The sequence below is a fragment of the Capricornis sumatraensis genome, chromosome X, assembly GCF_032405125.1.
Source record: "Capricornis sumatraensis isolate serow.1 chromosome X, serow.2, whole genome shotgun sequence".
NCBI classification, from domain to species: Eukaryota; Metazoa; Chordata; class Mammalia; order Artiodactyla; family Bovidae; genus Capricornis; species Capricornis sumatraensis.
In genome coordinates, this window is record NC_091092.1 from 447408 (window position 1) to 474047 (window position 26640).

The window sequence follows — 26640 nt, forward strand, 5'->3', positions numbered from 1 at the left end:
AATTTAAACTGGTGATATAGCTTTTGTTTCAGTATCTCCAACTATATGGAATTCAATCTTTCCTGAAAATCATTCTTTTTCTGGAATTAATAGACAGCTCTCCATGTTGATCTGAAAGTTGCCTCCTTGTAATTTTATACCAGATCTTGTTCCTCTCATTCAAAGACAACTTTAATCCCTTTTTCACACAATTGTTCTTCCCATGTTTACACATTTGCCATATTAAACCCTCTCTCTCTGAAAAGACATTTCTTCTTTAATCCAAACTTCCTAATCTAGATCTCTATTTACATTTTGATGCCCAGAGCTGAACACGTGGAATATCGCATAAAGCATTGATTTCACATGTAAGAGCTGCATTTGAAAGCCACATTGTAACAAAGAGTAAATGAGGATATTTTTGTTAGTGACAAATATCCCTTTATTTTTCCTTAACTATTGAATGAAATGTTTTATTTTTATTACTTTTGACTATCTTTTTTTAAAAAATGTTTTTTTGTTTTGCTTTGAAGTCAGCTTTATCTGATTTTATTTTTTATATAAATTTATTTATTTTAATTGGAGGTTAATTACTTGACAATATTGTATTGGTTTTGCCATACATCAACATGAATACACCACAGGTATACACATGTTCCCCATCCTGAACCCCGCTCCCTCTTCCCTCCCTATACCATCAATTATGCAGTCATTAAAAAGAATACATTTGAATCAGTTCTAATGAGGTGGATGAAACTGGAGCCTAAAATGGTTTATTTTTATTTGAAGGACAATTGTTTTACAATACTGCATTACTTTTATTTTATTTTTAATTTTTTAAAATTTATTTAAATTATTTTTAATATAAATTAATTTATTTTAATTGGAGGTTAATTACTTTACAATATTGTATTGACTTTACCATACATCAACATGAATCTGCCACTGGTATAAACGTATTCCCCATCCTGAACCCCCCTCCCTCCTCCCTCCCTGTACCACCCCTCCGGGTCGTCTTAGTGCAAAATTGGAGGCTAATTACTTTACAATATGGTAGTGGTTTTTGCCATACTGCATTACTTTTAACTATCTTGTTATAACATTATCTTTTATATATTTTCTCAATGGTGAACACTTTTATAAATACTCTGGGTCTCATATACTCAAGGTATCTTGCTTAGTTTATCTTTCATTTTAATGTAAAAATGCATAATATTAGAGTAAAAACAAATCTGTCATTAGTTTATTTAACAGAGTCTACTGTGCTATTATTTTCAGTTAGTGATTTGAGTACTTTTTAATTTTATTGAACTATAGTTGATTTACAAAGTTGTTTTATTAATTTCTGCTGTACAGCAAAGTGATTCAATACATATATTCTCTTTCATATTCTTTTCCATTATGTTTTATTACAGGATATTGAATATAGTTCCCTGTGGTATACAGTAGGACCTTGTTATTTCATTTAATGATTTTAATTTAAAACTGAGCATTTAGTTAACTACATTTAGTACTTGGCTTTAATTTCTTCTTCCTCTTCCTGTTTCTTTTCTTTTCCCTTTGACAGTTCTCCGTGGGGGATACAAAAAACACCCTAGTGCAATCCTGCCTGGTATGGACTTGTTGTCCGGGACGTATATATTTGCGGTTCTGTTAGCATGTGTCGTGTTTCAGTCTGGCGCCCAGGAGAAGAACTACACCATTCGGGAAGAAATGCCAGAAAACGTCCTCATAGGCGACTTGCTGAAAGACCTCAACTTGTCGCTAATTCCAGACAAGTCTTTAACAACTCCTATGCAGTTCAAGTTGGTATACAAGACTGGAGATGTGCCACTGATTCGAATTGAAGAGGGCACAGGTGAGATCTTCACTACTGGAGCTCGCATTGATCGTGAGAAATTGTGTGCTGGCATCATAGTGGACACCCGTTGCTTTTATGAAGTGGAGGTTGCCGTTCTGCCGGATGAAATATTTAGATTGGTGAAAATACGTTTTCTGATAGAAGACATAAATGATAATGCACCATTATTCCCTGCAACGGTTATCAATATATCAATTCCAGAGAACTCGGCTATAAACTCTCGATATGCTCTCCCAGCGGCCATTGATCCAGACACAGGAATAAACGGAGTTCAAAACTACCAACTAATTAAGGTGCGTTTTAAAAATACTTTGTTAAAGATAGCTCAATTTTTTTAACCATTTATCATTTATTTATTATTATTATTATTTTTACTTTACAATATTGTATTGGTTTTGCCATACTTCAACATGAATCCACCACGGGTGTACAGTACACATGTTCCCCATCCTGAACCCTCCTCCCACCTCCTTCCCCGTACCATCTCTCTGGGTCATCCCAGTGCACCAGCCCCAAGCATCCTGTTTCCTGCTTTTAAAGGGAAAAAAAGGTAATCTTAGTGTACTTCATACTTTGAATAATTCATCTCCACAATTATTCAAAGTTTAAAGCATAGCAGAGAAAATTTATCAATGTAGTTTTTGCAATGGCATGGGGTTTAAGAATCATTTTAAGTATATTCATTTTCAAGCAATTGTTTGTCTATTATAGGAGTCAGACAAGGAGCTCAGCATTGCTGCTTACAAATTAATAACTTACCCAACATCTTACTTTTAATCTGTTTAGTCATGACTGTGCCTCAAACTTGGCCTAAACAAGCAAATCTAAGCATTAAGAAAGAATCCACAAAACCTATCAGTTTTTCTAAGTGATTATTTTAGACAGAAAGCTTTATCTTGTCATTTGAAAATAAATCTACTTTAGGGGTGAATAGAACTTTTTTATTACCAGCATTTCTACACTTATATAGTAATAACAAATATATTTCATGCTGATTTCAAGTCAAGGAAAGATCTTTAAGCATCTCTTGAATCACAAAATGATATTAAATTTTAGACACATGTTGTTAATGTTAAATGTTTTCATTTTGTTCTGAATCTTTGAAAACACAGAACATTCCTTTGCTATAAAGTTTTTTTTTAGCTAAAAAATTCCTTACTCTAAAGAACCTTTTTTGGTTTTATTTGGGCCTTGTGATGGGAAATGCAGAGGGAAGAATAGATGAAATATTTGATATTCTTTAAAATAGTGAAGAGGGAATGCATTTAGCAAGTGAATGGGTGATTTCTTTTAGTTACCTATATGGTATATAGAGTAGCAGAAAACTCAGATTTGGGTATGTGAAATAATACATACCCAAGTAATACATACATAATCACTTGAATGATTTTGGCAAATGTGTAAAAGAACAAATATGCAGATATTATATAGACATGGTCAAGTGATTTTCAAAGTTTTATAAGCATTTTCTGACTATTCACTACCAGATTATGATTATCATGATGACCAATGTTAAAATTATTAAAAGAACATATAAATAAGATACTTTTATGTATATCATCTGAAGATTTTTGCTGATGCTGATATGTTGTGGAGATATATTTATTTATAAATACATTCAGAAATCTAACTCTAGAGATCTTTTGAGTAATTTCAAGTGAAATGCAAATTTGTGTGTGAATTATAAGAAGTAAAAACTGAAAAAGGATGGATGTTACAAATGAGCATTTTTAGGTAAGGTCCCTGCAATGGTATCCCCTTATCTGATGAAATGGAAAAATACGCAGGAGTCAGAAAGATATAGATCACAATTCTGCGCTTGCCATCAACCAGAAAAGCCACCTCCAGCTTAATCTTTCTGACCTTTAGTTTCTCCAATCATAATATGAGGATGGTGCTACAAATGTCACAGGAGTAGAATTAGGAAGAGTAACCACTAAGTAGAGGGTCGATATACCTGCATAAAAGATTTTTGGAGATGCATTGAAACAGTTAACTGTTTATAGCAATGTGAGGCTTATCACTTTAAATAGAATCTCTAAAGTTACAATGTCCAGTAAAACTTTCTGCAGCAATGAGGGAAGTTCTGTAATCTGTGGTATCAAATATGGTAGCTAGTGGCCACAAGTAGCTATTGAGTAATTGAAATGTGGTAGTGTTACACAGGAACTGAATTTTTAATTTTACTTAATCTTAATTTTAATAGCCACCTTTGGTAACTGGCTACCTTATTGGAGAGCACAGCTAAGACAAAGAGAAAATAGTTTATTGAAATCAAAATGAGGCTTTACCAAATTTAAATCAAGAATTAGCAATAGGATCTCTCCCAACCATCCTGACAAAATTTTGAAATGTAATGCTTTACTCAAAGAATAATTTTGTCATGTTTCCCTCAGGGCATCTTAATGAACTTCCAAGAAATTTCTGTTGTCATGAAAGCTGCTTAACAAATTCTCATAAAACAAATAAACCCACTGGGATGATTTAGGTTTGTTGAAGTCTTTTTTCACTTGAATTTCTTTGAAAGACTGTCAGCAAGTGACATAAAGACAGGCTCATTAGAGGTACTGAGATGAGTCTTAGAAATAGATATGCTCTAAAATTTCATTCTGTTTTAGAATGTGTGCTAAGCCAAAAGTGAACTATATGATTTACTTAAAGCACTGGGGCATTTGTATGGCCCCATGGGCAAATACTGTCCTGACAGCTTGTTAAAAATAATGAGAATGGAACACAAAACATACCCCTGGGCTTGCAGAAGGCCATGACATGTGTTAACTGAGTGCACTCTGACTTACAAAAAGGTCCTGTCATGAAAGTGGCATGTATACTGGGGGGATAGGGAGGTTAAATACAAAGAAAGAAAATAAACATGTTGCAATTCACCCGTAAACTTTATTAAAGTGTTGATTTGAAAGTAAGCCAACCATAATAATTTATTTTAAAAGATACCTTGTTTTGCAGAATAGGTTGAAAATTGAATTAATATTAACTTGTTTTATATTTGCTGAATAGATAGGACTAGCAAAATCACAGTTTATCCTAAGGAAGTATGCAAAACCAATACAGTATTGTAAAGTGAGAAATAGAGAGTAAAATTAAATTGAAAAGATTTGTACTTAAATGTTCAGATAACAAAGGGAGAGAAGTGGAACATATAGGAGAAAATTAGGTCAGTTTACACATGAAAGGTCTTGTTATTAACAAATGTATGTTAATTAACAAGATAATTAACTGAAAATGCAGTCATTTGATAAATGTCAAATTGTGTGTAATAAAAAGTAGTCTAGACAAAACATGATATTGATCTTCAAAACCATACATGTAGTTTAATTTCATTTATACATTTTTATAATATGATGTGTGCTTTCAAATAAACAAAAAAATGTTATTATTTCACATTTTAAATATATGAAAACTTCATTTCAGAGTAATAATTTATTTAGTTTATATTGATACAATTAGTAAGTTGGAAACCAGGCTAAGGTCTTCTGAATCTTAGGTTTGACTGACAGAAACACAGACAGACAAATAACCTTGAGAGTGGGGATCACAGAAAGTTTAACAGGAGGGAAAAGAAACAAAAGAAGAAGGCAAAAAAAGAAGTGAGGAATGAATGAGTAACATAATTAACAAGTGATTCTGCTTAGTACAAAGAAAGTTATGATAAAATAAAGCTTATACTACCATAGCAAGGTTAAATGTCAGCTTTTTTGAGAGATTAGATTATTCTAAAGAAAAAAAGATTCATGTATAAAAGTTTTTGATGTGAAAATTGTCACTCAAAAAAGCATCCAGAAATGAAATCTTCTCTTTCCCCTGTTTCAAGTAAACTCATGCTATAATGAGAATTTCCCATGATATTCTGATTTAATTATCTTTAATTTGGACTAGCCATGCAATGGCAACCCACTCTAGTACTCTTGCCTGGAAAATCTCGTGTACGGAGAAGCCTGGTAGGCTGCAGTCCATGGGGTCACTAAGAGTCAGGCACGACTGAGCGACCACTTTCACTTTTCACTTTCATGCATTGGAGAAGGAAATGGCAACCCACTCCAGTATTCTTGCCTGGAGAATCCCAGGGACAGAGGAGCCTAGTGGGCTGCCATCTATGGGGTTGCACAGAGTCAGACACAACTGAAGTGACTTAGCAGTAGCAGCAGCATGCTAAAGATCTATAACTATATATCTATTATATACACATATATGTTTATGGGCATGTATGCCATTTTAATATATGATAAATATACCATTTAAAAATGTTATTAAATAATATATTTTAAACTATATATATTATGCATGGTATATAGTATACACTACATGTAAATTATACATACATATACATACTGTATACTATCTATATAATTATCTGCAACTATGTGCCATCTATTACGTATATCCCACTGATTCCTCGTAGTATTTGATAGAGTTGTTGTCCAGGAGTAGGAAATTACAGTATGTTTCTAACTTCCACTTTATTATTCCGATGGCCTGTTACTTATAAATATCTTTTCAAATTCTAAGTTTTGGCATCAGGGAGATAGTATATTCACAAATAGAAATATGCTTCAAGCACCCAGTCTGACTCAGGATATGGATATAAAGCACAGGGATCTACTTCCTATGGTTGGAACTCAGGGGAAATTAGTTTATGTAATGATCTTGCATATGTCTTCATTTTCTGCTTCAGATTTTCATCTTCCCCCACATATATCAATAGTAATATTTCTATACTAGCCCAGTGACAGCATGCTGATTAGTTCCCTTGAGGCAAGCATGACAGTGTTTCAAAGGTTGACTGTGCTAATGGAGCGTGAAGATCAAGTTTTTCTCAGATTGGTGACCACATTCAAAGCCCTCACACAACTTTGCCCATCTCATAAAGCATCCTCATATTTTCCATCCACCTCCAGAAAAATTTAATCTTGGACAGAGTCTTCAAATAATCAAGGTTTGGGTCCTTGTTTCTATTTTGTTTAAAATAAGATACATTTGACTTTTACTTTTAAAACTAAATGAGAACCAACATCTTCCCTCTTGATCAAGAACTTGGATTTATGAAACTAAGGTTAGACTTGGATTTGCTTTGAAGTCTGAGATTAGAAAATCCACATTGTGAAAATTATGTCTACCATTAGATTTAGTAATCTTGAATACACTTTGCCAAGAATGAGACATCGGATAATATGCTGTGGAGGCAAAGAGCAAGCAAACTTTATTATTCTGAAGGAATTAACATTTCTTTATCATATATATACATAGCTTAACATAGTATGTAGTATCAGGAAGAGTGAGTACAGATTCAATAATGCCATTGCACGCATAATATGGTATGACAATGTGTTTAACTGCTTCAGAACACAGTTGCCTCTAAAGATGTCCATTAAAAAAATTAATAAATAAATAAAGATGTTCATAAAGGTTTGAATATAGTGATTTCTTCATTATTCTACTATAAAGTTTTATTTGGAAATTCACCCTTTCCACTTTAAAATAACTTGATTTTATGTTCTCTGAATTCTGTGATGTGCAGATTAACAGTTTTGATCTGTGTTAAAAAGTAAAAGAGATGACAATCAAATGCTAATGACCATTAGGTCCCTGAAAGCTGGAGGTTATTATTAAAGTGCACCTCAATTGGGGAAAAATGACAACATAAAACCCATTCTCTTCATAAATGGATCTTTATTAATGCTGTCAGATCTTATTAAAATAAGAGTGTGACACTAATAGGATTAAGTAACTTTTGACTTCATTGCTATTATCAGAGTCCTGGTTAGTACAGTTCATTACAGCCTTTCATTAAATACATGTGCTATCAATAGTTCCAAATGAAGCCCATATATGTAGGACATTTTAGATAGCTCAATTGTAGAATTTATAAATGGAGATTCTGAAGAGCAAATATGTCCCCAACTTTGCTTAAATTACTCACGTTCTACTATTTGACCTGATAATAGCAATGAGCTCTAAGAAATACTGCTAAGTTTTACATCAGTTAATATATGGCACAGGTTTTTTATCTGTTATTCCATTGTTCACTATATCTAAATAAAAATCAATTTGATGTTTAATTTTGTGCCTGCCAAAATTAATGACTTGCAACCTAAATAAATATGTATTTAATTACAAGTCAAAATTATTTTGTATAGAACTTTAATGAAAACATGAGGTTTGGCTCCCATAATTCTGATTGATAATAGTGACCTAAATAATAAACGTTCCAATGTGTGTAGTTCAGTCAGTTCAGTCATTCAGTCATGTCTGACTCTTTTTGACCCTATGAATTGCAGCACACCAGGCCTCCCTGTACATCACCAACTCCCGGAGTTCACTCAGACTCATGTCCTTCGAGTTGGTGACACCATCCAGCCATCTCATCCTCTGTCGTCCCCTTCTCCTCCTGCCCCCAATCCCTCCAGCATCAGAGACTTTTCCAATGAGTCAACTCTTTGCATGAGGTGGCCAAAGTACTGGAGTTTCAGCTTTAGCATCATTCCCTCCAAAGAAATCCCAGGGCTGCTCTCCTTTAGAATGGACTGGTTGGATCTCCGTGCAGTCCAAGGGACTCTCAAGAGTCTTCTCCAACACCACAGTTCAAAAGCATCAATTCTTTGGCACGCAACTTTCTTCACATTCCAACATTCACATCCATACATAACCACAGGAAAAACCTTGACTAGACGGACCTTTGTTGGCAAAGTAATGTCTCTGCTTTTGAATATGCTCTCTAGGTTGGTCATAAGTTTCCTTCCAAGGAGTTAGCATCTTTTAATTTCATGGCTGCAGTCACCATCTGCAGTGACTTTGGAGCCCCCCAAAATAAAGTCTGTCACTGTTTCCACTGTTTCCCCATCTATTTCCCATGAAGTGACGGGACCAGATGCCATGATCCTATTTTTCTAAATGTTGAGCTTTAAGCCAACTTTTTTACTCTCCTCTTTCACTTTCATCAAGAGGCTTTTTAATTCTTCTTCACTTTCTGCCATAAGGGTGGTGTCATCTGCATATCTAAGGTTATTGATATTTCTCCCAGCAACCTTGATTCTGGCTTGTGCTTCTTCCAGCTCAGCGGTTCTCATGATGTACTCAGCATATAAGTTAAATAAACAGGGTGAGAATAGGCATCCTTGACCTACTCCTTTTCCTATTTGGAACCAGTCTGTTGTTCCATGTCCAGTTCTAACTGTTGCTTCCTGAACTGCATATAGGTTTCTCAAGAGAAATGTCAGGTAGTCTGGTATTCCCATCTCTTTCAGAATTTTCCACAGTGTGTGTAGTTAGTGGAGCATAAATTATTATTTTTTGTCTTTATACCACTTTATACTGACTGTGTAACAACACTCAGAGAACTGAAATATCTTACATTCAGTCTTACACCAAAAAAACGTGTATTGGTAAAGTGTTTGCACCTGAGGTAAAAACTTCTTGTTCAAAAGTGATGATAAAGGCAATGAGGTCATTTTGGGGGAAATTTCTGATTTTGACCTAATTTGATCAAGAAATTAATTTATATAGGTTTATGTTTTTACCACACTTTATGCCTTTACCAAGCTTTATGTGAATTTGGACCAGTTTTGAAGAAGTGATTCTTTAGCAAAACATATAAAATGCATATGAATATAGTTCTCATTTCAAAATAAAATGCTGATAAAATTAATATTTTCCTTTTGTATTTGTCAGTTTTCAGTTATCTTCATAAATCAATAAAAAGTGTGAATAATTCAATAGATTCAAATAAATCACTTTGACTACAAATTAAATTTTAGTATATCTTTACTGAAGTATCTTTTAGTTTCTGAATGCAGGTAGAATGTACCAGAGAAAAGAAAGTATTAGTTTCAATTTAACTTTAAAACACAGAGTTTAAATAACTATTTTGGAAATATTATTTTTAGATTGGTTTTTTGCTTGCATATATTTTTCAGTTGCTGTGAAATATAAGATGTAATTTTAGATGACCAGTCATAAGAAATATACTGTTTTTTTTTTTTTTTTTTTTAAGCACAGTTAAAGAATGTTTAGGGCTTCCCTGGTGGCTCAGATGGTACAGAAAGTGTGCATGCATGCTAAGTCTCTTCATTCGTGTCCAGCTCTGTGCGACCCTATGGACCACAGGCCACCAGGTTCCTCTGCCCATGGGCTTCTCCAGGCAAGAATATTGTAGTGGGTTTCATGCTCTCCATGGGATCTTTCCTACCCAGAAGTGAACCAGAATCTCTTATGTCTCCTGCACTGGCAAATAGGTAATTTACCACTAGTGCCCCAAAGTGGTAATTTACCACTGGGAAGCCCCAAAGAATATTCAGTGGCATATTTTAATCACTGCATGTAGACATCTGTAAACTTTAAGGTACACTAAAAAAAGTAATACAAAGTTATATAATAGGAGATACAAATAAAATACTTTTTGAAAAAAGTACTTTTAAACTTTGTTTCATTCAAAAAACAAGGCATTTTAAAAGTGGAATATTGTACATGTTTCAATGCCATTCTCCCAAATCATCCCACCCTTGCCCTCTCCTACAGAGTTGGCAGATTCATGTTGATGTATGGCAAAACCAATACAATATTGAAAAGTAATTAACCTCTAACTAAAATAAATAAATTTATATTTAAATAAAATAAAAGTGGAATATTGTAAAATGAAGCTTTAGGTTATCTAACCTAATTTATATTTATCCTTGAGATTTCAATCAAGGATTTTATTTTTATGGAATCAGGATATTCTCATGAACACTTTCATCCTTTTTCTTATTTTACACATAGTAAAGTTTAAGTTTCTTTAAGTTTCTTCACTAGAATGAAGTAGAGTTTAAGAATGAAGTAAAGAGTTTAGAATGAAGTAAAGTTTAAGTTCCTTTAAGTTTCTTCAATAGAATGAAGTAGAACTCTAAAGAATGGAAAGATGTTCTACTAAATATTTTAGTTATAACAATAATTGACTACCACCTAATGTCTTAGTCCAATTCTAGTCATCTAAATTTAACATATACTTAATGAGTGCCCAGTATACAAAGTTTTTAGGGATAAAAATATGTTTGAAAAATAGTCACTGTCCCCAAGGAGCTTGTAACAGGCATTATGGGGAGTATATTTCACACTAGTGATAGTAAGGAAAAAAACATTCACTATATTAAAAGAACATTTTATCTTGAATTGGTCATTCTGACATTAAGAATGGAACTATCTTTAAGTCTTCACAGTTTCAGACAAGCTAAAATTTCCCAATCTACTTGTAGTAGATTTTCACCTAGCACTCTCATTAATTTCTGATATTTTATTTTTCACTAGGTCTGCAATTATTGCAGTCATACTTTCTCTCAACTCTTAATCTTCAAAACAATTTTGAGATTGGAAAAAAAATCTTTGTGATGAAAATGTTAGTTCCTATTCTAGTGGTGGTAATTACATGAGTCTTTCTATTATCTTAATTCTCAAACTTGTTGACACTTCCTGACTTTCAATTCCTCCAATTCCTCTTTATAATGGATAAAATTAAAATTATACTTATCTTTCAGGTAGGGATATTATAAAAATTAATGAAATAAGAAAAATACATAAAAGTTGCTGAGTGCCTTGAAAAAAAATTGTATTATAAACAGTCATCAGTTTTGCTCTGTAGTTTAAGATTAATTATAGTCTTCCCAATTTTTCTAAAATTATGCTTTATACTATTTAAAAAGCTTATTTTACAGCTTAATCTTTTCATACATATGTTATGTATGTATACAGAGGAAACTGTGACATTATTCTCTTTCTTAATCAATGCCACTGGCACCACATATATTTCTGGACATAGTTCATTTTAAAACAACAATTTACCTTCTTTAGCTTACCTCTTTAATCAAATGTTTCCTTCCCTTCATTTGTCTTTCCCTCCTCCTGGCCCTCCATATGACTATGATGCTGCTAATGTGAATACTTTCACATATATAGTTTCTACCATCTGGAATTGCTTTATTTACCTCTCATTCATATGCCATTTTAAAATATAAGATTTTCTATCTTGTCTTTTTCCACACTGAAAACTTTTCCTATTTTCCTATTTCTTTTCTTGTAAGTCAGTCAAAATTGTCTTTTGCAGTGGATTCTGTAGGAGAGAGATGGAAAATTTGAATTTTTAATTTTTAGCCATTCTAAATTAAATGTTTTAAATGTCAGTTTTCAAATAAGATTTGCTAAAACTAGCCTTTCATGGATATTGGTGTGTTTTCCTGGTTTATGAGGGGGGCATTATATTCACTGAGGACAAGAGTTTGCTTAGAAGCATGCATTTAAAGTGGCTAAGTTAAGGACTTAGCCACTTTAAATGCATGTCCAAGGAGCGGTGGCTGCGCGGGCGCAGGAGGGCCTAGAGGAGCTATCCCACATTGAAGGTCAGGAAGGGTGGTGGTGAGGAGATACCCTTCATCCAAGATAAGGAGCAGCGGCTGCACTTTGCTGGAGCAGCAGTGAAGCGATACCCCACTCCCAAAGTAAGAAAACCCAAGTAAGATGGTAGGTGTTTCAAGAAGACATCAGAGGGCAGACACACTGAAACCATACTCACAGAAAACTAGTCAATCTAATCACACTAGGACCGCAGTCTCGTCTAACTCAATGAAACTAAGCTATGCCCGCAGGACATAGGAGAAAAAAGAATGATATAAGCATCTGAATGCAGAGTTCCAAAGAAAAGCAAGAAGAGATAAGAAAACCTTCTTCAGCGATCAATGCAAAGGAATAGAGGAAAAGAACAGAATGAGAAAGACTAGAGATCTCTTCAAGAAAATTAGAGATACCAAAGGAACATTTCATGCAAAGTGGGCTCGACAAAGGACTGAAATTGTATGGACCTAATAGATGCAGAAGATATTAAGACGAGGTGGCAAGAATACACAGAAGAACTGTACAAAAAAGATCTTCACGACCCAGATAACCATGATGGTGTGATCACTCATCTAGAGCCAGACATCCTGGAATGTCAAGTCAAATGGGCCTTAGAAAGCATCACTATGAACAAAGCTAGTTGGAGGTGATGGAATTCCAGTTGAGCTGTTTCAAATCCTGAAAGATGATGCTGTGAAAGTGCTGCACTCAATATGCCAGCAAATTTGGAAAACTCAGCAGTGGCTACAGTACTGGAAAAGGTCAGTTTTCATTCCAATCCCAAAGAAAGGCAATGCCAAAAAATGCTCAAACTACCTCACAATTGCACTCATCTCACATGCTAGGAAAGTAATGCTCAAAATTCTCCAAGCCAGGCTTCAGCAATACATGAACCATGAACTTCCTGATGTTCAAGCTGGTTTTAGAAAAGGCAGAGGAACCAGAGATCAAATTGCCAACATCCACTGCATTATGGAAAAAGCAAGAGAGTTCCACAAAAACATCTATTTCTGCTTTATTGACTATGCCAAAGCCTTTGACTGTGTGGATCACAATAAACTGTGGAAAATTCTGAAAGAGATGGGAATACCAGACCACCTGACCTGCCTCTTGAGAAATCTGTATGCAGGTCAGGAAGCAATGGTTAGAACTGGACATGGAACAACAGTCTGGTTCCAAATAGAAAAAGGAGTACATCAAGGCTGTATATTGTCACCCTGCTTATTTAACATATATGTAGAGTACATCATGAGAAATGCTGGGCTGGAAGAAACACAAGCTAGAATCATGATTGCCAGGAGAAATATCAATAACCTCAGATATGCAGATGACACCACGCTTATGGCAGAAAGTGAAGAGGAACTAAAAAGCCTCCTGATGAAAGTGAAAGTGGAGAGTGAAGAAGTTGGCTTAAAGCTCAACATTCAGAAAACGAAGATCATGGCATCTGGTCCCATCACTTCCTGGGAAATAGATGGGGAAACAGTGGAAACAGTGTCAGACTTTATTTTGTGCGGCTTCAAAATCACTGCAGATGGTGATTACAGCCATGAAATTAAAAGACACTTACTCCTTGGAAGAAAAGTTATGACCAACTTAAATAGCATATTCAAAAGCAGAGACATTACTTTACCGACTAAGGTCCATCTAGGCAAGGCTATGGTTTTTCCTGTGATCATGTATGGATGTGAGTGTTGGACTCTGAAGATGTTGAGCACTGAAGAATTGATGCTTTTGAGCTGTGATGTTGGAGAAGACTCTTGAGAATCCCTTGGACTGCAAGGAGATCCAACCAGTCCATTCTGAAGGAGATCAGCCCTGGGATTTCTTTGGAAGGAACGATGCTAAAGCTGAAACTCCAGTACTTTGTCCACCTTATGTGATAAGTTGACTGACTGGAAAAGACTCTGATGCTGGGAGGGATTGGGGGCAGGAGGAGAAGGGGACGACCGAGGATGAGATGGCTGGATGGCATCACTGAGTCGATGGACGTGAGTCTGAGTGAACTCCAGGAGTTGGTGATGGACAGGGAGGCCTGGCGTGCTGTGATTCATGGGGTCGCAAACAGTCAGACGCGACTGAATGACTGAACTGAACTGAAGTTAAGGACAAGAAGACCTTTGCTGCTCAGTAAATAAAATAATGAAGTAAATAGTTAACAGAAGAACAAAGTGATGTACTAAACAATGTAAGAATGCATAAATAAAAACAGTTTAATGGATTATAAATAAATTAAGAAGTGTAGAACTTTATAGATTACTTTTAGTTGAACATAGTGCTTTATTGAAGTCACTGAATGATTATCTGGGTGAATATGAGAGTACATATAGCTATCCAAAAGCTGGAAAGTATATTTAAGCTTAGTTACAAACTAATGATTGTTAAATTAACTTAGATATTCAACAAATAAATATGAAATGAAGGCTCCTTAGGTTGGTTGAGTTCACAAAAATTATAAAATTCTCATTTTGATTATTATATTTCTGACTTCATTTAGTTGTGTCTCACTGCTTTTTCTCTGAGAACTTAAATATTGAATAGATTTTACGAACTGCAGGAGACATTAAAATCTTTTAATTTTTATGTAAGGAAAATAATTCTAAATGATTACCTACAAATAGCCATACCATTTTCTTCAACACCATATCACCCCTTTAAATACCTTATTATCCTAGATTCCAAAACCAGTCTAGAACTCTCTAAGTCAATGAAATCGTGATGGCCATCCCATCCTTTTTACCTTTGAAAGCCACTGTAATGGTGTGGGAATGCACCTTTAACTGAAAGTACTCATAAGACTGGAAAAATGAAAATTTACTCATTGGGGATGGTGTGTGTGTGTGTGTGTGTGTGTGTGTGTGTTTGTGTGTGTGTGTATTTATATATGTATGGCAATATATGGCACTTAGTTGAAACATTGTTGGCTGGCTTCTGAAGTAGTTTATCCATCTGTAGCTTTTAGGATTCTAGACATTCTCTGAATTATATTTTCTCCAGAAAACTTGTCTTGAGCTTTCAGGCATATTTAGCTGCCTGGAGTTTTACTTGTGTCTTTCAAATGATGCTTTAGATCAAATACATAAGTGGTAAAATGAACAGATTTTTATAAAGCTAGAAGTCTTACATAGAAAACCAGTTTACATGCAGAATAGCTAGATCAATAAAATGAGATTTTAATCTCTTTAACTCAGAAATCTGATTTGTTGGTTATTTATTATAATAGACGTGACTTACTGAGCTATATTTATCTACACAAATATAGTCATACTATGGCAAATCTCGGAGAAGGTAATGGCGACCCACTCCAGTACTGTTGCCTGGAAAATCCCATAGACCGAGGAGCCTGGTAAGCTGAAGTCCATGGGGTCGCGAAGAGTCGGACACGACTGAGTGAGTTTACTTTCACTTTTCAATTTCATGCATTGGAGAAGGAAATGGCAACCCACTCCAGTGTTCTTGCCTGGAGAATACCAGGGGCAGTGGAGCCTGGTGGGCTGCCATCTATGGGGTCTCACAGAGTCGGACACGACTGAAGCGACTTAGCAGCAACTGCAGCAGCAGCATGGCAAATCTAAGTAGTTTAACATAATTTAAAATTTTTCTCCACTAGTTTTATTTGATATTTTGTACATAGTAATCTCATTTAACTATGTCTGGCCTTCTATAATCTAGACTGTTAAAGATTTGAAGCAAAAAAAAAAAAAAAAAAAAAACTCCTATCTGAGGTAATTGTCTGTTTAATGTGTACCCTACAAATTAGTGGCTGACCTTATTTGGGTATTGATTAATGTAAAAAACAGCATTTTACCAAATAGCTCCCTGATATTATCAGACAACTGTGGGATTTGGAAAGGAATTATTTTTGCATTTTTCCTCATTTTAAAGCATGGTGTATTAGTCAGATTCAGCTGTAAGTAAATGCAAACTATTTTCTTACATAACCTCAGGAGTTACTTCAAATTATCTTCATGCTTTGCTACAGTTTACTGACAGTTGTTTCATCTGCTACAACTGTTAAGCTTTCTAAACTTGATTGCTCCAATGAGTTAGTGATACTTGATTCACACATATTTGCAGTACATTTCCACAATGAGTTATTGACAATTATTTTCACTGACAACAGCTTTTGTATTTTGTGTAAGTGTGATATTGAAAGATTTTTCATTGTTCTTTCCCCCACAAATAATGGACTGCATAACTCTGTGCTTTCCCACATGTTTAGCAATCTCTATTTCACAAATAACTGAATTTGCTGTCCTATTTGCAGTTATCAGTAGTTGCTTTAAAAGATAACTGCTTATTTTGATTATTGCTTAGGCAGTAGACATGCTGAAGTGAAGTGAAGTAAAAGTCTCTCAGTCTTGTCCAACTCTTTGTGACGCCATGGACTATACACTTCATGGAATTCTCCAGGCCAGAATACTGGAGTTGGTTTAGTTCAGTTCAATCTCTCAGTCCTGTCCAACTCTTGGTGACCCCATGAACTGCAGCACGCCAGGCCTCCCTGTCCATCACCAACTCCCAGAGTCCACCCAAACAAATGTCCACTGAGTCAGTGATGCCATCCAGCCATCTCATCCTCTGTCGTCCCCTTCTCCTGCCTTCAATCTTTCCCAGCATCAGGGTATTTTCAAATGAGTCAGCTCTTTGCATCAGGTGGCCAAAGTGTTGGAGTTTCAGCTTCAATATCAGTCATTCCAATGAACACCCAGGACTGATCTTTAAGATGAACTGGTTGGATCTCCTTGCAGTCCAAGGGACTCTCAAGAGTCTTCTCTAACACCACAGTTCAAAAGCATCATTCTTCGACACTCAGCTTTCTTTATAGTCCAACTCTCACATCCATACATAACCACTGGAAAACCATAACCTTGACTAGATGGACCTTTGTTGGCAAAGTAATGTCTCTGCTTTTTCATATGCTGTCTAGTTTGGTCATAACGTTCCTTCCAAGGAGTAAGCATCTTTTAATTTCATGGCTACAATCACCATCTGAAGTGATTTTGGAGCCAAGAAAAATAAAGTCAGGCACTGTTTCTACTGTTTCCCCATCTATTTGCCATGAAATGATGAGACCAGATGCCATGATATTAGGTTTCTGAATGTTGAGCTTTAAGCCAACTTTTTCACTCTCCTTTTTCACTTTCATCAAGAGGCTTCTTATTTCCTCCCATTCCAAAGACTGTCTTTTCACCTTGCTTATAGTTTCCTTTGTTGTGCAGAAGCTTTTAATTTTAATTAGATCCCATTTGTTTATTTTTGCATTTATTTCCAGTATTCTGGGAGGTGAGTCATAGAGGATCCTGCTGTGATTTATGTCAGAGAGTGTTTTGCCTATGTTCTCCTCTAGGAGTTTTATAGTTTCTGGTCTTATGTTTAGATTGTTAATCCTTTTTGAGTTTATTTTTGTGTACGGTGTTAGAAAGTGATCTAGTTTCATTCTTTTACAAGTGGTTGACCAGTTTTCCCAGCACCACTTGTTAAAGAGATTGTCTTTAATCCATTGTATATTCTTGCCTCCTTTGTCAAAGATAAGGTGTCCATTGGTGTGTGGATTTATCTCTGGGCTTTCTATTTTGTTCCATTAATCTATATTTCTGTCTTTGTGCCAGTACCATACTGTCTTGATGACTGTGGCTTTGTAGTAGAGCCTGAAGTCAGGCAGGTTGATTCCTCCAGTTCCATTCTTCTTTCTCAAGATTGCTTTGGCTATTTGAGTTTTGTTTTTTTTTTTTTTTTGTATTTCCATACAAATTGTGAAATTATTTGTTCTAGCTCTTTGAAAAATACCGTTGGTAGCTTGATACGGATTGCATTGAATCCATATATTGCTTTGGGTAGTATACTAATTTTCACTATATTGATCCTTCCAATCCATGAACATGGTATATTTCTCCATCTATTAGTGTCCTCTTTGATTTCTTTCACCAGTGTTTTATAGTTTTCTATATATAGGTCTTTAGTTTCTTTAGGTAAATATATTCCTAAGTATTTAATTCTTTTCATTGCAATGGTGAATGGAATTGTTTCCTTAATTTGTTTTTCTACTATCTCATTATTAGTGTATAGGAATGCAAGGGATTTCTGTGTGTTGATTTTATATCCTGCAACTTTACTATATTGATTGATTAGCTCTAGTAATTTTCTGGTGGAGTCTTTAGGGTTTTCTATGTAGAAGATCATGTCATCTGCAAACAGTGAGAGTTTTACTTCTTCTTTTCCAATTTGGATTCCTTTTATTTCTTTTTCTGCTCTGATTGCTGTCAGAATGGGAGAGTTCAGTTCAGTTCAGTTCAGTCGCTCAGTCGTGTCTGACTCTATGCGACCCCATGAATCGCAGCACTCCAGGCCTCCCTGTTCATTACCATCTCCCGGAGTTCACTCAGACTCACATCCATCGAGTCCGTGATGCCATCCAGCCATCTCATCCTCGGTCGTCCCCTTCTCCTCCTGCCCCCAATCCCTCCCAGCATCAGAGTCTTTTCCAGTGAGTTAACTCTTCTCATAAGGTGGCCAAACAGTGGAAGTGAGAAATAGGTTTAAGGGCCTAGATCTGATAGATAGAGTGACTGATGAACTATGGAATGAGGTTCGTGACATTGTACAGGAGACAGGGATCAAGACCATCCCCATGGAAAAGAAATGCAAAAACAGCAAAATGGCTGTCTGGGGAGGCCTTACAAATAGCTGTGAAAAGCCAAGGAGAAAAGAAAAGATATAAGCGTCTGAATGCAGAGTTCCAAAGAATAGCAAGAAGAGGTAAGAAGCCTTCTTCAGCGATCAATGCAAAGGAATAGAGGAAAACAACCGAATAGGAAAGACTAGAAATCTCTTCAAGAAAATTAGAGGTACCAAGGGAACATTTCATGCAAGGATGGGCTCGATAAAGGACAGAAATGGTATGGACCTAACAGAAGCAGATGATATTAAGAAGAAGTGGCAAGAATACACAGAAGAACTGTACAAAAAAGATCTTCACGACCCAGATAATCATGATGGTGTGACCACTAATCTAGAGCCAGGCATCTTGGAAAGTGAAGTCAAGTGGGCCTTAGAAAGCATCATTATGAACAAAGCTAGTGGAGGTGATGGAATTCCAGTTGAGCTGTTTCAAATCCTGAAAGATGATGCTGTGAAAGTGCTGCGCTCAATATGCCAGCAAATTTGGAAAACTCAGCAGTGGTCACAGGACTGGAAAAGGTCAGTTTTCATTCCAATTCCAAAGAAAGGGAATGCAAAAGAATGCTCAAACAGCATGGGAGAAAATAATAGCAAATGAAGCAACTTATAAAGAATTAATCTAAAAAATATACAAGCAACTCTTGCAGCTAAATTCCAGAAAAATAAACGACCCAGTCAAAAAATGGGCCAAAGAACTAAATAGACATTTCTCCAAAGAAGACATATGGATGGCTAACAAACACATGGAAAGATGCTCAACATCATTCATTATCAGAGAAATGCAAATCAAAACCACAATGAGATTCCATTTCACACCAGTCAGAATGGCTGCAATCCAAAAGTCTACAAGCAATAAATGCTGGAGAGGGTGTGGAGAAAAAGGAACCCTCTTACACTGTTGGTGGGAATGCAATATAGTACAGCCACTATGGAGAACAGTTTGGATTCCTTAAAAAACTGGAAATAGAACTGCCTTATGACCCAGCAATCCCACTGCTGGGCATACACACTGAGGAAACCAGAATTGAAAGAGACACGTGTACCCCAATGTTCATCACAGCACTGTTTATAATAGCCAGGACATGGAAGCAACCTAGATGTCCATCAGCAGATGAATGGATAAGAAAGCAGTGGTACATATACACAATGGAGTATTACTCAGCCATTAAAAAGAATACATTTGAATCAGTTCTAATGAGGTGGATGAAACTGGAGCCGATTATACAGAGTGAAGTAAGCCAGAAAGAAAAACACCAATACAGAATACTAACACATATATATGGAATTTAGAAAGATGGTAACAATAACCCTGTATGCGAGACAGCAAAAGAGACACAGATGTATAGAACAGGCTTTTGGACTCTGTGGGAGAGGGAGAAGGTGGGATGATTTGGGAGAATGTCACTGAAATATGTATAATTTCATATAAGAAATGAATCGCCAGTCTAGGTTCGTTGCAGGATACCGGATGCTTGGGGCTGGTGCACTGGGATGACCCAGAGAGATGGTATGGGGAGGGAGGAGGGAGGGGGGTTCAGAATTGGGAACACGTGTACATCTATGGTGAATTCATGTTGATGTATAGCAAAGCCAATACAGTATTGTAAAGTAAAATAAAGTAAAATAAAATTTTAAAAAAGAGGCTTTTTAGTTCCTCTTCACTTTCTGCCATAAGGGTGGTGTCATCTGCATATCTGAGGTTATTGATATTTCTCCTGGCAATCTTGATTCCAGCTTGTGCTCCTCCAGCCCAGTGGGCAGCCTTTCCCTTCTCCAGGGGATCTTCCCATACCAGGGTTTCCAACCTGTCAGGAAACATTTAACATGAGGCTTCCTGTGTGCTGTTTTGGATCTGTCAGGAAGTCTCTGCTCTTTATTAACCAGGAATTAAGAGAAGAGGCAATCCTAACCCGGGGCTGAAGAATCCAGGCATTTCCTTCATTAGTATTTCTATACAGTGATAAGTACCCTCTTCCTTCTTGTGAACCATATGGTAAAAGCTATTGTTTACAACTCTCTCTCTCTTTAATATGGATTGCCTATGTTTTGTAAGTCTGGAATTTTAATCTTTATCTTTCCTTGTAAGACAGTATATATGCCCACACCATGTTGATTAAAATACCTTTGCTCCATCAGAGCTCTGGTCCCCATGTCTTTTCTCTCTCTCTCTCTCTCTCTCTCTCTCTCTCTCTCTCTCTCTCCCTCCCTCTCTTTTTCAGGCTGATCCCCTAGAGTGCAGAGGCTCTCTGAGTTCACCTTCCTGTCCGGGCTTCTAAGACCCTCTTGAGAAGGTGCCCTGCACCTTTACCCCATTGAGAGGGCACCTGAGGCCTTCGTGAAAAGAGCAAGCCCCATGCAGGTGCTTTATTGGCTTTCTGCGTAAACCAAGAAGTATCAGCCTCTTTCTCTCTCTTCTACTTTCATATCGGTCAACTCCGGACCACCAGGTTCCAGTCCATTAAAGGACCTCAACACCAACCCAGGTCTCCCGTATTGCAGGTGGATTCTTACCAGCTGAACCACAAGCATCTCATTTATATAGGGTGAATCATTTTCTGAGCTAGCATTGTTCATCTCATGTAGTATTCACTAAAGTTAAATAGGCAAGAGAGTAACATGGAAAACAGATGTAATCTCATTAAATATTCTTTTATTTTGGACGCATGATTTTCTTAATCATTATTTAAATATATAGGGCTATCTATCTTTTGCTTCCAAACTTTGACTCACAAAAATTAAAAAGGATTAGCCTCTGGGCTTCCCTGGTGGCTCAGACAGTAAAGAATCTGCCTGTAATGTGGGAGACCTGGGTTCCATCCTAGGGTTGGGAAGATCCCTGGAGAAGGGAACGGCTAACCACTCCAGTATTCTGCCCTGGAGAATTCCATGGACAGAGGAGCCTGGCAGGCTACAGTCCATGGGGTCGCAAAGAGTTGGACACCACTGAGCTACTTTCACTTTCAGCCTCTGTCCAAGGTTCTAAATATTTAAGGTTTTAGGACGCTAAATCTTACCCCATTCCTCCTTTCTTACACAGTTTTCCCTGAGTATCTTTTTATCTAGAGGTCTTTTGAATATAGCCTAAACAGTTCTTGAGTTAGAGAATCTCTTACAAATCTTTTTGAACTAAAAGTTAGATTGTAGATTAGAGCATAGAGTGGTTTTCATAAGAGAATAATAGTGATTTTGTCTGCATGGACATATTCTTCATAAATATTTTAATTAGCCTCCAATTAAAATAAATAAATTTATATTAAAAAAGGAACAGTTTATATTTTCCTTCATTATACTGATTTGAGAATAAATGATACTATGGCTGCAGTATCAAATTGTACTCTGTTGTTTCTCCACTCACCAACATTAGAAACCATCATGTCACCAATAATGAATTATTTTTATATCATACGCTTCATAATTTGCATGGATTTTCTTCATAATTTGCCTGGATTTCACCAAGGGTTTGAAAAATTTTTAAATATGTATATTTAATATGGGCACTTAAGACACTCTCAGAAGATATATATGCATATATGTATATATATATATATATATATACATAATACAAGTCAATTATAATCTTATTCTAGTTGAGCTAATCATTTTTCTCAAGATAAATTTAAATTTCACCCCCTAAATGTTCTATATGCACTGACTCATTGAACCAGATATGATTCAGTATTCTGTTTTAAAAGTCAATTGTGCATATCAGTATTACTGTTCTTTTATATAACTTTTTCATGAAAAGCAAAGTGATTCAATGAATTAGTAAACACATTTCAAGTATGTTTATTTTGAAACTTGCTTTTAATTCTTAGAGATATCTTGAATATTTTAGTATAGCCCTCAATAAAAATAATTGATTAGATTCAGGTACCTAGTTCATAGTGTTAATAGCAATTCTAAATTCTTTCGATAATAAAAATCAACTGAAATACAAGATGTGGTATAGAGTTCAGTTACTTTAATAATTCAATTGTTTAATAGTATATATTCAATTTTAGAGCAATGGTGTTTTAAAATGCAAGTTGCTTATTATTTAATTTCTTAGCTTTACATTAATTAAGTGTTCCTCTTCTATCTCCGGGCAGTTTATCAGATCACAAAATGATTTTGATAAGAGAAGACTGTCTTTTTTCAGAAGTTAAAACTACTATTTAATAAATGTTTAACAGTCACTGATAGGACTTTACTATACTTCAAAAATATATATCCCAGTGTTGTCAAATTCCTGAGAAATTGTGATTACATTAAATTAGAGTTAGATAATAAAACATATTTTGAGCATTGCTTTTTCTGGCTTCTTGTGCTTGCTAGTATGTGCATAAATGTAATTGATCATAACTCTATATGAGCTATTCATTCTAAACTCTAGTCAATACTTTGTTATTCTGTAGTTAACAATCAATTTTAGGTGAATTTTGTCTTTTCCCATCACATTTTATGTTCAAAATATTTTAAAAATACGTCCTAGAAATTTTCCACTTCAACAAATGTATATCAAGTCTCTCAGGCTATACAGCTGAAACTAACAATGTTGTAATAGCAATATTGTAAATCTGTTTTATCTCAATTAAAAAAAGATTTCCAGAAAACATTTTTAAATTCCAGAATTATTCAAGGGATTGGATTAACTCACATTTCCATTAGACATTTTTTTCCTGTTATTAATAAACTACTCTCTTTAGTTCAGTTCATTGTGGTAGCACCCTTGTCTTTGGTTTCTTATTACATAGAGAGTGTTTTATAGGGAGCAGCATCTTCCCTCTTCTCAGAGGGTAGATCAAAGTCAATTGTGCTTATTTAGAATTGGGAGGATTTTTAAAGGGAATTTCAGATTGGACTTTGTAGGTATCATAAACCTCAAAATACTGGACATCTTTGATAAAAAGATTCCTCTTTTAACAATTTACTGTGGTGTATCTACATAACTTTGGAAGATTTTTTTGTATGTTTCCTTGAGCCATTTTTTTTTTCTATCACCTTACTGAGGTTGTGAAAACATACAGAGGCTGTGGATACCTACAATTTTAAGTTCTGCTTTGACTTCCAGAGGGGAAATATAATATTATACTGGCTTTGACATATAAGATCTTTACATTAATTCTTAGTTAAGAAAATAATTTTCTTATTTTCACCACATTGTCCAATTATCATCCTTTAATTAAATTATTAATGCTACATAATGTATTCATGGACATTATATTTTAGAACTTGATTTTGAGAACATTTTATTCTAAAAATCTTAATGAGAAGTGACTTTCCAAATGCACAGCATTTTCCTATTACAGTTAAAAATAATATCTTTTTTATCCCCCTTAATCTACTCTTTTAAATGAAAACTTGTAGCTTCAGGAGGGCTGAGAATACCTTTGCTTATTTATGACCTTAATTGTCATATTTTATTTAATGTGGATATTAAAAAGGATGTTGTTGTTCATTGTTCAGTCGCTGAGTCATGACCCCATGGACTGCAACATGTCAGGCTTCCCTGTCCTTCAACATCTCCCAGAGTTTGCTCAAACTCATGTCCATTGAGTCAGTGATTCCATCCAACCATCTCATCCTCTGTTGTCCTCTTCTCCTCCTGACTTCAACCTTTCCCAGCATCAGGGTCTTTTCTAATGAGTCAGGTCTTCACAACAGGTGGTCAAAATATTGTAGCTTCAGCATCATTCTTTTAATGAATAAAAAAGTGTGTAAAGCCCCTCAAATGTCCCAGTTCCAAAGAGTGAAACTAAAAATTCCTTTCTACTAACTTTGTACTTTGAAACCTTTATTTGATAACCCTTAACTGTCAAGATTGTCATATCTTTTGACACTTATGACAGCTCTTTCAGTGGGATAAGGCAAAAGCATTGTTGTAATAAGTAAGGAATCTGACTAGAGCAGCTTTCTGGTAGATTGAAAGTAAGTGATAATTCTGCCGTTATACTCTTGTTTTTTTTCCTCAATGTAATGTAGATTAATTAAGATATGTAGTGAGCTGTGGAAAATTTCTTATGTTTTGTCATAAACATGTTTACTGACTGTACATCAATAAATCATTAAGCAATGCATAAAACTAAGAACTGTAGTATTATGAAAATATGTATAAAACCCTAGATATTTAAACCACTGCATTTTTATATGATATTGTCACAGATCAAATATATTCACAAATTTTATTTTTAAAATAATAAAATGAAACTAAGGTTTAAAGTAACATAAACATAAAATGAAAAGTTGTACATGTATTCATATCAAATGAATAGAATATCTTTAATGTTTACATTATGTTCGCTATATCTTCAGTTTTTCTTTGTCATCTATAACATTAGCTCTTATTGAATAAGAATGTGTCTTGGATCTTGAATCAAAACTTGATTTTAAAATTTTAGTTTTAGTAATGCCTAAAATTCTGGTACTTTGGCCACCTCATGTGAAGTGTTGACTCATTGGAAAAGACTGATGCTGGCAGAGATTGGGGGCAGGAGGAGAAGGGGACGACAGAGGATGAGATGGCTGGATGGCATCACTGACTCCATAGGCGTGAGTCTGAGTGAACTCCAGGAGTTGGTGATGGACAGGGAGGCCTGGGGTGCTGCCATTCGTGGGGTTGCAAAGAGTCGGACACGACTGAGCGACTAAACTGAACTGAACTGAACTGAAAATTAGATTGGCTTCCCAGGTGGTGCAGTTGGTAAAGAATCCACTTGCCAGTGTAGGAGACACCAGAGATCCAGCTTCAATCCCTGGATTAGGAAGATCCCATGGAGGAGGAAATGGCAATCCACTCCAATATTCTTTCCTGGAAAATCCCATGGTCAGAGCAGCCTGGTGGGCTACAGTCCATGGGGTCACAGAGTTGGACACATCTGAGTGATTGAACATACACACACATACAAACACACACACACACACACACACACACACACACACACAATTAGGTATTACTTATTGATAATTGCAGAGTTTTTAAAAGTACAATTAACCACAAGATATGGAGAAGGCAATGGCACTGTATTCCAGTACTCTTGCCAGGAAAATCCCATGGATGGAAGAGCCCGATAGGCTGCAGTCCATGGGGTTGCTAAGAGTTAGACACGACCAAGTGACTTCACTTTCACTTTTCACTTTTGTGCATTGGAGAAGGAAATGGCAACCCACTCCAGTGTTCTTGCCTGGAGAATCCCAGGGGCAGTGGAGCCTGGTGGGCTGCCGTCTATGGGATCGCACAGAGTCAGACATGACTGAAGCAACTTAGCAGCAGCAGCAGCAGCAACCACAAGATAAGATAGTCTATACGAAAATATGTTTATAGTCAGCTAACTGCCATAGAAAAGTGATATTGGTACAAATGATTCTAACACAAATGTGATTAATTCCTTTCCATGTATATTTCTGAGGCTCTTTTGTTTATTTGTTTGCTGTCTCCTATAAGAATTTAATATAATTGTTGTTATACTGATTTCATAGTAAAACTTTGGATACAATTTAGTCTTTTTCTTTTAGTACTGTAATTCTCAGTGTATTGGCCCAGGGTTTCTTGATCTTGGCAGTATTGACATTTGGAGCAGGATAATTTTTTTAATTTATTTATTTTAATTGGAGGCTAATTACTTTACACTATTGTAGTGGTTGCCATATTTCCATACAAATTGTGAAATCATTTGCTCTAGTTCTCTGAAAAATACCGTTGGTAGATTGATAGGGATTGCACTGAATCTGTAGATTGCTTTGGGTAGTATACTCATTTTCACTATATTGAT

General features: G+C 35.6%; 1 protein-coding gene across 5 annotated transcripts in view; it reads left to right on the plus strand.

Annotated features, from left to right (window-relative positions):
* The first annotated feature begins 1593 nt into the window (after positions 1–1593).
* The window catches only part of PCDH11X (protocadherin 11 X-linked), a 797400-nt gene continuing 772353 nt past the window's right edge, over positions 1594–26640 (plus strand). For all 5 annotated transcript variants that reach the window (XM_068962684.1, XM_068962685.1, XM_068962686.1 and 2 more), the window contains exon 1: positions 1594–2133. In XM_068962684.1, coding sequence (XP_068818785.1) covers positions 1594–2133 — 540 coding nt within the window. The remainder of the gene's footprint in view (positions 2134–26640) is intronic.